General features: G+C 40.6%; 1 protein-coding gene across 1 annotated transcript; it reads left to right on the forward strand.

Moving 5' to 3' along the window:
• The first annotated feature begins 5,655 nt into the window (after window positions 1–5,655).
• Window positions 5,656–8,898, forward strand: KIF2B (kinesin family member 2B). Its single transcript, XM_019980802.2, has one exon. It carries the CDS (start codon window positions 5,768–5,770, stop codon window positions 7,817–7,819), a length of 2,052 nt encoding a protein of 683 aa, XP_019836361.2. The 5' UTR covers window positions 5,656–5,767; the 3' UTR covers window positions 7,820–8,898.
• Window positions 8,899–13,208: the final 4,310 nt, after the last annotated feature.

A 13,208-nucleotide genomic window follows, 5' to 3' on the forward strand; every position in this document is an offset into this window, starting at 1 on the left:
CTGTCCATGTAATTTTCCATGCAAGAATACTGGAGTTGTTACCATATCCTACTCCAAGGGCTCTACCTGACCCAGGGATTGAACCCACGTCTCATGTGCCTCCTGCATTCGCCAGTGGATTCTTTACCACTGTGCCACCTAGAAAGCCCTGTTTGTAAATATATGCCTCTAAAAACAAGGCTGTAAGCTGCATGAGGGAAGAGTCTAGGGCTACTTTCTTTACTGTTTCACATCCAGCACTTAGTTCAGACCTTGATATTTAGGAGGCAGTCATTAATATTTGTTGAATATTTATCTGATTGAATGAGGTCCTTCCTTTATTTGACTTGATGTCTCTCTGAAACATCCATCTACTGTGCTAGTTTTTATAATTCCAGGAAACTGGTTAAGTCCATACTTCAGATACTAAGTATGCTATGCTAAGTCACTTCAATCGTGGCTGACTCTGTGCGACCCCACACACGGCCGCCCACCAGGCTCCCCTGTCCCTGGGATTCTCCAGACAAGAACGCTGGAGTGGGTTGCCATTTCCTCCTCCAATGCATGAAAGTGAAAAGTGAAAGTGAAGTCGCTCAATCGTGTCCGACTCTTAGCGACCCCATGGACTGCAGCCTACCAGGCTCCTCTGTCCATGGGATTTTCCAGGCAAAAGTACTGGAGTGGGGTGCCATTGCCTTCTCCGGATACTAAGTATAAAAACACAAATAAACTGCATTCTTCTCTTCTCTCAAGGCCCTTAATTATTTACCTAGAAAGGCTGAGGCAGATACTTTTAATCAAAAATGGTTATGTAATATCAAAATAAGTATGAAATAAAGGAGGGAACTGAGAGGAAGGTAACTCATATAATTGCAATTAATGTAGAGGAAGGAGAGAAATAGATGTCAAGATATGTTTTTCAAGATAAGTGTTCCTGGGACTTCCCTGGTGGTCCAGTGGTTCAGACTCCACCTTCCAATGCAGAGCTGCCAGGCTTGGTCCTGGTCAGGGAGCTAAGCTCCCACATGCCTCCGGGACAAAAAAAAAAGAAACATAAACAGAAGTAATATTGTAACAGATTTGATTATTGTGTGTGTGTATATATATATATATATAGAGAGAGAGAGAGAGACAGAGACAGAGTAGCAAAGCAAGTGTTGCTGAAACTCGGCCTCTGTTCACCAGTGCCAAGTATAAAGGAGGAGACAGAGTTTGGGGTAAAGTGAAAAAGACGCTTTTAATTGCTTTGCAGGCAAAGGGGGCCACAGTGGGCTAATGTGACTCACCCTGGAGATGCTAGTGAGGAGTTATACAGTGTTCAAAGAGCAGGGTGTGATCAGCTCAGGGACAATTCAGGGATTGGTTGGCATCAAGGTGAAGTTTCAAGCATTATCAACCTTCTGGTTTCAACTAGTCTAGGGTTTATGTTCTTGCAGTCAGCAGTTTTCCTCTGGAAGGGGTCTGCTTCCTGTAAAAACAATTTAGAATATGTGTCAGGAATCTATCTGTATCTTTCAGGGAACTGTGAGTTTGATGTTTCTGCTATGTAGCAGAATTATAGTCTAACTTGTTACCAGCTCCCCAGCCCAAAAACTATACTTTGTTTCTACATCTTCACATTTCCCAATCAATAACTCTTGAGTCTGCATTTTACTTCAAAAAACGACAGAGGAGCTTGTACATGGTTTCACAAGTGATGCTAAGCTGAGTCTTGATGGTTTAGCACTTAAATGACTGAACATTCACATGCATTAAATCAAGTAGGACAAATTATATTCCTCTTCTATAGGGTAGCCTTTTAAACATAGATTACTCTGTCTCTCAAATCTTTTCTAGGACAAATATCCAATTTCCTAAATTATTTCTCATGAAACTATAATTTTTTTGTTTGCTTGTTTTTGTTCCATAGCAGATTAAGTAATCTAAAGAAGACTCTGAAGGCAAGAAATGTAGCACATGACTTTCAAGTTAAAGAGGTGCAGCTGAACTCCAAAGGCATCTCCTGTTTCATGAATAACATGATTTCTGTAGTTACAGTGTGAGTTACAGAGCAGCAGCACTGATATACAGACCATCAACAAAACCCAAGCTTCCTCCCTCAGCATCCTAAATCAAACTGAAAGCTGCAAGATGATCAACAAAAATGGATTTAAAATGAGACAATGACAATTGTTAGTCTTACTATCTTGGTTAACTTCATAGACTAACTTCCACAATCATCAGATAAATAGAGAAATCATGTAAATATTTCCAGGTAAGCAGTGCTATTTAATAAGCTAGGAAAAGGTAGCTCGGAGTTGATGTTGTCATAGAAACAATTCTTGCCTATTAAATCAGTGAGAGGGCAAAAAAAATGTGGACTTATCTGTTCTAGTTAAGTGTACTGCATGCAAAAGATGTTGAAATGTCAGAAGGCAGAGATAATAGCTGCAATGGTAAAATACTATTCCCATTTTAAGTTAATTTTCCCCCCATTTTCTAAAGGCATACACTTAGTAAGGTATCTACCTACTCTTCAAAGAGAAAAATAAGAACTTTTAAATTGGAAATGATGAATCCCATTAAAAAAAAAAAAAAGATTTGAGAGAATCTACTGAGCTCCTCTGAAGAACTAAATTAAACTCAGACTGCATCCATCTACTGTAAAAGTACAGACCCCCAAGGTGATCAAACACTAAGAACAGCTGCTAGATGTCCATTAAAACCATGCAAGAAAGGCACTTATTTGATGCATTTCTCCTGGGAGGTTTGTATCTAAAATGAGATTAGAAATAACATTGCCTCCTATAAAGTAACTCTGGCAGACCCCAGCTGGGGAATACACTTGTAATTAATAATGAAAATACTAAACTCATCTCCTGTGCTTACTTCTTCCCACACTACCCTATATCTATATTTACGGCTTTTGAACAAAGGGGATTCCAAATGAAGTCATTGTTATATCAGTTGTTTGTTAAGGCATGGGCTTCTTAGCTGCTACATAGAACAAAATGTGAATAGTTCCTTGAGAATAAGGTTCCTTTGACATAGGAAATAGAATATGGTAAGCATTTCATATATGTATATATCTGTGTGTGTGTGTGTGTGTGTGTGTGTGTGTGTGTGAATGGAGATTTCAAAGAAACAAGGTGGTATAGAGAGGCTATTTTAGTCAGAGGACAGAAAAAGTACTTCTCAAAGTGTGTGTCCCAGACCTGGGTAGTATCAGCTTCACCTGAGAACTTGTCAGATATGCAAATTCTCAGTTTCATACCTCAGACTCACTAAATCAGAACCTCTAGGATGGGGCCCAACAATCTGTGTTCTAACAAGCTCTGTAGGTGAGTTTCATGTACCATAATACTGAGAACCACTGGACTAGACATTAGTAATTTGAAAGAAAATGTCATGCTTGAAGAACCTCGAGATCCTCAGTATTGCTCAACTTTAGACTACCTGTGGACAGTGGGAAAGTTTGAGGACGAAAAAGTACTGCAAGATGGCATACTGCATGACGTTCCCTCTTCTGGAATGTGTATTGTATTAAGACGATAGAGAGCTACTAAAACATCTGTAAGCAAGTAATTAAATTAACTCTAGGGGCAATGTGAGAAATAGGTTGAGTTCCTCACTGGATGAAATTGCCCATGGAAATAAGATGATACAATAATTGGCTGGGAGACTAAAAGATGCCAGTTACAGAAGACTTCTAGAGACTGGGCAAGGACTACCTAACTGCAAATCAGCATGGGCTGAAGAGGAAGAAGAAGTCAAATGTCTATTTCACACTTCTGTTAGTGGTTAGATGCTAAAGTGACTAAGGGAAATTCAAAACACCTAAGAGGTATGTCTCTCTCCTTTCTTCTCTCTCTCTCTCTCTCTCTCTCTCTCTCTCTCTATCTATATATATATATATATATATATGAATCTCCAAATTAAAAAAAATTAAATTGTGGTAACAAATGAGATACCCAAAGGAAACTATTTAAGAGAGAAGAGAACTGAGGGGGAAAACCCCTGAAATGGCTAAAAAGAACTTTATGGGTATGCTTGACAGCAAATTAAACTTTAGTCTCTGATTTGTGCACCTCCCCACAGACCTAGCCATCTGCAAAGCTACTGGTTTAGTTGTAAAAATAGAGCTAACTGAGAGAAGCTCTAGATTTCATAATTTTGAGAGAGGTCTAGCTTTTTCAAAAGTAAAGATTAAAAAAAAAAAAAACAACTATTAAGCACTCTAAAGCAGCAGTATTCCAAAAATAATAATTTAAATTAATAAAAAAGAGAGATTAAAACATTTCACTAAAGTCCTTTAGACCAAAAAAGAAAAATGATTTAAAGCATAACTTTATATATCAATAATTGGGCAAATAAAACTAATAATCATAAAATCGTGACTAGGTAAAACCCTCTCTCCCATCCTTTCATTGACATTCACTATCTACCTGAAGGGAGATAATTACCCAACTTATCCAATACCACTCCCCTGCAACTTCTTTTTTAAAAAAAATTTCTTTTCAAAAATTTCCACTTAAAAAAAAATCAGTTTATAGGAACTTATTTCCATATGTTACTAGGTCCCAGGGAGAGTTGTAAGGCCACTTCATGCTACTATGAAACTGTCCATGCAATTACCAACACCCCCCTCCCCCCACTCAGGGCCCAAAAGGCAACGTGGCACTTGGGGGAAAAGAAAGTTCAACACAAAGTGTCACCTTAATCCTCTTGGCCTTCCTGGCAGTTGATGTAAATTTTGTTGTTTTTTGTAGAAAAAAAAAAAATTGCAACCTTGCCAGAATATACTGCCTCTGAGCATTTTAGCTGCCTTCCCATCTCCCATTCCACAAGCCCCCCTTGGCCCACCCACAACTCCTCAAGGACACATATACACTGTAGGGTAAGGAGTGGGTATAAGATGAAGTACCTCTTTCCACCAAACACCACTCCTTTCCAAATTATGGATAATGAGGCCATAAGTGTAATTACTGAAGGAGTTTGGAAAGTTAATTACTGAAATAATCTAAAAAATAGTGGTGACTGCAATGAGTACAACTCACTTTATAGCTGTCAGAACCACTCAGAATGTGATAAACATCTTACGTTTGCAAACCCAGATGCTGCACCAAAGGAAGTTTCATATTAGCAAATTACCACCAGAACCCATTCCAGTCAATTCATTTTGATTTTGTAATGAGAAATCCTATTAAAAAGGAATAACTTTAAGTTGTGATTGTTAAGTTGTGAAGCAGAAGAAAGATGCCAAGTCTGAGGAAACCTGTCTGGGATCCTCTCCTTGAAGACTGTAATTTGCAAACAGCTCTACCTTCCTTGTTCCCACTGTTCACTGGAAGGTTGTGAAGCTAAAGGTAACATTCACTGGATCTCAAACTCAAAGCACTTAGCTTTGAGATTGCAGGTCAAGACTGCAGGAGAAAATGGATATTTTTGAATTGTAGGCACAAATATCCGTGGAATACACACCCTACTCCCAATTCTTAGTGCTATAGTCTCAGTGACAGAGGGCAATTGCTCTATTCCAGCTGCTTCTGCACCTAGCACCTAGCATCATGAGAGAAGTGATTTCCACCCCCCACCCCGGCACTCTCCACTAGATGTCCCAGGCTCCGCTGCCTTTTCTCCCCATCCCTTTGTGACGCAAATGGCTCCAGGCCAAGGCCTAGTGCTCACAAAGGCAGGTGCAAACCAGGCGCGCACTCAGTACTCTGGGAGCTTCAGACTGATCTGGGCTCCGGTCCTGCTGCTCCAACCACAAGGCAGGGGGCGAGCCCTGACACCTCCATCACGCGCTATGGCCAGCCAGTTATTCCGCCCTCTCACCCCGCGCCTCTCGTCCTTGACACCTGTGAAGCCGCATTTCGGACACCTCCAAGCGGGCATCAGCGTGGCGATCCAGCGCACCGACGGGAGAATCCATCTCGCAGTGGTCACAGAGATCAAACGGGACAACGCTTGGGTCACGGTAGAGTGGGCGGAAAAAGGAGTCAAAAAAGGCAAAAAGGTTGCTTTAGAGACCATATTCCTGCTGAATCCAGCTCTGGCCTTGGCTGGGCCCGCCGCGCAGGGCAGGGCTTCGCGCTCCGTGTCTCTGGCGCCCCCTTCCGTTATCGGGGACCAGCGAACAGCCGCGCGGTGGGCTGGGAAGATCCCCCAGAGAAACGAAACGCCCTCGGGGGACAGCCTGGCCGTGAGAGTTCCCAGCAGCCCTTGCCTGATGACACAGCGGAAATCTGCCTGCCTACGAGAAATTGAGAAACTGCAGAAGCAGCGCGAGAGGCGCCGACGGCTGCACCGCGAGATTCGCGCCCAGCGCGCCCGGGACGCAGATACTGGAAATGCCCACTATGAGATCCGGCGCCTGATCGAGGAGTGCCGCCGGCGCCTGCGCGGGGGCCGGATTTCCGGCCCTGAGCCGCGGGACGGCCGCCGCATCTGCGTCTGTGTGAGGAAGCGGCCTCTCAACCGGCAGGAGGCCACGCGGGAGGACCTAGATATCGTCACCATCCCCTCGGACAACGTGGTCATGGTGCACGAGTCCAAGCAGAAGGTGGACCTCACTCGCTACCTGGAGAACCAGACCTTTTGCTTCGACCACGCTTTTGACGACACCGCCTCCAACGAGTTGGTGTATCAATTTACTGCCCAGCCGTTGGTTGAGTCCATCTTCCGCCATGGCATGGCCACCTGCTTTGCCTATGGACAGACAGGCAGCGGGAAAACGCACACTATGGGCGGAGGCTTTTCGGGAAGAGACCAAGATTGTTCTAAAGGCATTTACGCCATGGTGGCGCAGGATGTTTTCCTCTTACTGAAAACTTCCGCATATGAGAAGCTGGACCTCAAAGTCTATGGGACGTTTTTTGAGATTTATGGGGGAAAGGTGTATGACTTGTTGAACTGGAAGAAGAAGCTGCAAGTCCTTGAGGATGGCAGTCAACAAATCCAGGTAGTCGGGCTGCAGGAGCAGGAGGTGTGTTGTGTGGAAGACATGCTGAACCTCGTGGAACTAGGGAACAGTTGCCGGACTTCAGGACAGACATCAGTCAATGCCCACTCTTCCAGGAGCCACGCAGTGTTCCAGATCATTTTAAAGTCTCAAGGGAAACTGCATGGCAAGTTTTCCCTTGTTGACTTAGCTGGGAATGAAAGAGGAGCAGATACTGCCAAGGCCAACCGGAAAAGACAGCTGGAAGGAGCAGAGATTAATAAGAGTCTCCTGGCACTCAAAGAATGCATCCGAGCTTTGGGTCAGAACAAGTCTCATACCCCATTCAGAGCCAGCAAGCTCACACAGGTGCTCCGGGACTCCTTTATAGGCCAGAACTCCTCCACTTGCATGATTGCTACTATCTCTCCAGGGATGGCCTCTTGTGAAAATACCCTCAACACTTTAAGATATGCAAATAGAGTAAAAGAAATAACTCTAAATTTAAGGCCTCGCCATCGTTGTCTTTATCCTGCTGAACGTGAAATGCCAAGGGTGTTGGAAAATCACATTAGAAATTCAGAAATGTCCCTTCAGGGGGATGAATTTATTAGAATACCTTGCCTACAGAGTGAGGAGGAGAAAGAGACTGAAGAAATCAAAGTGCTGTCCTCTCCATTAGTGGATACAACAATTTCCTGGAAGGAAGCAAGCCAATGGCCAGATAATAAAATCCAGGATACATCTGATGAAGTAAACTGCAATGTTGACTTTTGCATTGCCCAGTTATTGTCCATTTTGGAGAAGAAAATAGATATTCTGACTGAGATTCGAAGGAAACTGAAATTATTACAAGCTGACCTTCAAAAGGAGAGCAGGCATGGTGAAGTCAATGGTGAGAGATCAGACCTGAAATGATGAATACAGTGCTGCAGTTTCTAAGTTTCTTATAAAGGAAAATTGTCTAAATGATCTGGATAGAAAGATCCTCCTGGAAGGTTTAAAACCTCTTTAAATATGGCTGTGAGAAATGTCCTCTTTTTTTTTTCTTCTGTATTTCTGTAATTTATTTTTATTCTGTAGGACAGTGGTTTGTGACTTGGAACCATTTTACTCCCTAGGGACAATTGGCAATGTCTGGAAACATTTTCATTTGTCAGAATTGGGTATGAGAAGAGTGGTGGTACTAGACTATCACTAGGATACTAGAGTATAGAATGATACTAGTAGAAGGCCAGAGATGCTGTTAAACATCCTACAATACACGGAATAGCCTTCAAATAATTATCCTGTTGAAATTATTATCAGATAATATATATATAAAGTCAAATATATAACAAATCAAAATATATATCAAATCAAATATATAACAAATAATGATCCTGTTGAAAATATCAGTAGTACTGGGGTTGAGAAGGAGAAGGCAATGGCAACCCACTCCAGTACTCTTGCCTGGAAAATCCTGTGGATGGAGGAGCCTGGTGGACTGCAGTCCATGGGGTCGCTAAGAGTCAGACAGGACTGAGCGACTTCACTTTCACTTTTCACTTTCATGCATTAGAGAAGGAAATGGCAACCCACTCCAGTGTTCTTGCCTGGAGAATCTCAGGGACGGGGGAGCCTGGTGGGCTGCCGTCTATGGGGTCGCACAGAGTTGGACTTAGCAGCAGCAATAATGCCTTTGCACGAGTCTTTTTCTCCTACACTGGTGGGTAGATTCAAATGGTTTCTAAGCTCTAGATATACTAGGGAGGTGGGAGTGGAGCAGGGAGAGATTTTCTTTGAGGCTTTGTATGAGAGCCTAGAATTGAGAAGATTTTATTTTTAATCTTTGAGGTGAAATCACAAAGTACTGTGCTTCCTGGGAGTGATAAAATTAAGTGTTGTGTTGCAGAAGCATTGCATTACTAACTATAGTGTCTTAATGTTTTGTTTCTTTCTTTTTTTTTTTTTTTTCTTCTCACCTTACCAAATTTTGTGCTTACGTGATTCCTATAAAAAGCTTTGTCCCATCAAGTTAGGAGTTAGGGTAGTGAATAAGCCAGAAAAATAGGAAAGTTCTGTCCTGAAGTGGGGCGTTTCCCATTAAGACTGCATAGGGAATGTAGTAAGAATGTGGTAAATATCATTGCCCTAGTTTAATTGTATAATGAGAATATTTTCCTGATTCAAGGATCACAAAGTCCATTCTTTCGCAAAAAGAAGCAGCAGCTAATTTGATATGTAAATATAAATATAATAAATAATCTAATGCACACTTACCTTCAGCAAACACTTCTGGAATGCTATAATAAAGATCTTTTGGTTCCAAGTCTAGCAGTTCCAAACTCTTTTTTGAAGAAAAAAAAAAATGAATTATTTGCAAAGAAATTGAATGGTGGAGTAAGGAAACCTGAAACACAAAAAAATTACTGCCCAAATTCCTTTACTACTTTTGGCAGATGTGCCTATTCTTTTCAAATATTTTCCTCCAAAATTGCAGAGGCCTTACTGTTACAAAGGAAAACCAAACTTCTGCCAGAGAGTGGGCTTCCCAGATGGCTCAGCAGGTAAGGAATCCACCTGCAATGGAGGAGACACAAGATGTGGGTTCAGTTCCTGGGTGGGGAAGATCCCCCAGAGAAGGAAATGGCAACCCACTCCAGTATTCTTTCCTGGAAAGTCCCAGTGACAGAGGAATAGAATGGTAATGTCCTAGCAAAAGCCATCGGGTTTCATCCTGGTTCCATCAGGATCTTTGGAAACATGGTCCTCAGTAGTTAATCGATATTATGGCTATTAGATATTTTTTCCCTCTGCTAAAACAGGAGGGGAGGGGGTAGGGAACAACTTTTGGAAGAATGATATACTCTAAGGACACAATATAAACAGATTAGAATCAAACAGGCTGAAGATAAGTCAACTTCCATTGGACCTTGATCTTTAATCAGTGAGATAAATGGTACACCCAGAGACACTGTGACAGTTCCCGGGCACCATCAAAAGACCAAGAAGTGGGTGGTGGCCCAATTCCTGTAAATCTCCATCCCTTCCCCAAAATAGTTGGAATAATCCTCCCACTCATTAGCTTATGAAATCACCCAGCCCATTAAAACTAACCACACCACATTTCAAGGCCACCATACTTGCCCTCTGTGATGGCCCACACTCTATCTGTGGAGTGTGTTTCTCTCTGAATAAATCCTTTTCTTATCTATCACTTTGTCTCTCACTGAATTCGTTCTGCAATGAGACATCAAGAACCTGAGTTTCATTACTGTGGGTTTTGGCTGAGTTTGAGTCTGGCCACGGTGGGGTCAAGTCTCATTCTGAGGAGAACAGTTTCATAGGTAAAGCCATATATTATTATCATTAAACCAAACAGAACTTTGGAACTCTATCATCCCTTAACAAATGATAGCCTTCCCTTCAAAATGAGATGTTTTTAATCAGTACTTTTGTAATTAGTGAAAAAGATGGGGTTAAGAATCGTATCCCAGTTAAGAATAAGATCTTAGAACTGGTTTTAAGAGTCTAATCCCAGTTCTATAATACAGATATCTGTGATTTTAGGCAAGTAATTTAGCTACACTGAGCTAGTTCTTTCTATATGAACCTGGGTAATTATCTCACCTATTTCAAAAGATTAGACAGTGACTTTATTTTCATTCTGCTCTCCTATTTTTTTATGCCAAAGACTCACTCATTTTTATTCTTATTATTGTCATTGTCCTTATTCTATTACGACACACATCTCCCCTTGCTCTCTACCACACATAAAAGTTAATAGTCTGCTAGGAGTTTCAACATCCTAATACCAATAATATCATTTTTTTTGTATTTTATTTTTAAAGAAGTATAACAGCGAAGTGCATAAATCTTAACTATACAATTCCACAAATGTTTATGAAGTGAATATTCCTAAATGACCACCACACTTAACCAGATAGAGAACATAACCAGTGTTCCTGGATCGTTTCACTCATTTTCTAATCAAAGGTAAGGAGTATTCTGACCAAAATCATCATAGATAAGTTTCCCTCTTTAGAGAAAAACTGTACTTTTTGAATATGGGTAGGATCATATACTAGGTACTCTTGCATCTCTGTTTTATTTTTTTTATTCAAAATCATCTGTGACTTGTCATTTTTACATTGTTCTATAGTGTTCCATTGCATAAATAGCTCATATTTTATAAAATTTACTCTTGAGGAAACTTAAGTTATTCTGCTTTAAGCAATTAATAATGATGTATGAGCATTATTATATGTGTTCTTTGGTGAACATTTATATATTAAGAGGCCTAGGAAAGGAATTCTTGGATCCATAATATATGTATAATCAACATAATAGGTCAAGCCAAGGAGTTTTCCAAAGGACTTGTTTTAATTTTAGACAACCACCAGCATTTTGTGTTGGCCTACATTTAGTATTATTAGCTTTAAAGCTCTAACTTTACACTTTCTGATGTGTGTGCAAAAGTATCTCATTATGGTTTCAATTTTTTTTCTCCTAATGACTAATGCTGAACATCTTTACATATGCTTACTGGTTATTTGTGCAGTGGAATGTGTGCATGCTCAGTCATGTCTGACTCTTTGAGATTCCATGGACTGTAACCCTCCAGGCCCCTCTGTCCCTGAGATTTTTCCAGGCAAGAATACTGGAGTGAGTTGCAATTTCCACCTCCAGGGAATATTCCTGACCAAGTAATCAACCCAGGAGCCCACCTCTCCAGTGTCTCCTGCATTGTCAGGTGGATTCTTTTACCTCTGAGCTACCTCCTACTTCCTATCCCTAGACAATGCTAATCTGTATTCCATCTCTATAGATCTCTGTTCCTTTATGTCCTGACTTCCTTTGGTTTGTTGTTGTTGTTGTTCAGTAGCTCAGTCGTGATCTACTCTTTGTGACCCCATGGACTTCAGCACACCAGGCTTCCCCATCCTTCAGTACCTCCCAGAGTTTGCTGAAACTCATGTCCATTGAGTTGATGATGCCATGCAACTCTCTCATCTTCTGTAACCCTCTTCTCTTGCCCTCAATCTCAGCATCAGGGTTTTTTCCAGTGAGTCAGCTCTTAGTATCAGGTGGCCAAAGTTCTGGAGCTTCTGTTTCATCATCAATCCTGCCAATGGTCACTGCCAATGAATAATCAGGATGGATTTCCTTTAGGATTGACTGGTTTGATCTCCTTACTGTTCAAGGGACTCTCAAGAGTCTTCTCCAGCACCACACTGTTCGAAAGCATCAATTCTTCAATGCTCAACCTTCTTTATGGTCCAACTCTCACATGGATACACAACTATTGGGAAAACCATAGCTTTTACTATAGGGACCTTTGTCAGCAAAGTGATGTCTCTTTGTTGTTTTACGCCTTCCTAAACTGTTGTATTTGGTAATTTTAACTTTGTTGTGCCCTTAATAATGTAGCTTGATAATTTGTTGATATATATATATATAAAACATTATTTATGCATTTTATACATGATATTGTAGAAAAAACTACATATCAATAACATTTCTTACAATAAATTCTAATCAATCTCAACCAAGCTAAAGAGAGTTTTTATTCTACGTTAAGTTTAGCAAGCAAATAAGAGCAGCATATCAACATAAGTAACTAAGTAGGGAAGTGGTTACAAAGGCTACAGGCTAATGCTGAATGTATCATTTGCCATATATATATATGAATATATATATATATGAATATATATATGAATATATATATATGAATATATATATATATATATTTGCTCAGTCTCAGTCATGTTCAACTCTTTGTAACCCTATGGACTGTAGACTGCCAGTCTCCTCTGTCCATAGCATTCTCCAGGCAAAAGTACTGGAGGGGGGTTGCCTTTTCCTCCTCCAAGGTATCTTCTGGACCCAGAGATTGAACCCATGTCTCCTGCACCTCCTGCATTGGCAGGCAGATGCTTTACCACTGAGTCATCTAGTGGCTTTTTATCTTATTTTTGCTTGTCTATTACAGATTTTGAAGTTGAGCACAAATGGCCCAAATTTTTTAGAGCAAAACCTGTAGATATACTTAACTCCTCCACTGGAAAGACTGTGTACACAAATTTATTTATTTTGTGTGAATGCACATACATATACATACAGTTTTACATGTATGGTTATATATTTTTTTCCCATGGAGTCTTATATCTGCAGAGTAAAACTTAAAAATTTCTCTTTTAGTAAAAAAGCAATTGCTAACAAATCAGTCTTAGCATAATTCTTTCTGTTGAGTTGCCATTCTTCCTTAATAAGTACACATTCATACTTCCACTAGTGTTAATTTTTTTTTTCTAAGAATATACCT

The sequence above is a fragment of the Bos indicus genome, chromosome 19, assembly GCF_029378745.1.
Source record: "Bos indicus isolate NIAB-ARS_2022 breed Sahiwal x Tharparkar chromosome 19, NIAB-ARS_B.indTharparkar_mat_pri_1.0, whole genome shotgun sequence".
In the NCBI taxonomy this organism is placed as follows: Eukaryota; Metazoa; Chordata; class Mammalia; order Artiodactyla; family Bovidae; genus Bos; species Bos indicus.

Bases quoted from the DNA above. Each gene is read 5' to 3' on its own strand.
- KIF2B (XM_019980802.2), top strand. From the start codon at position 5,768: ATGGCCAGCCAGTTATTCCGCCCTCTCACCCCGCGCCTCTCGTCCTTG.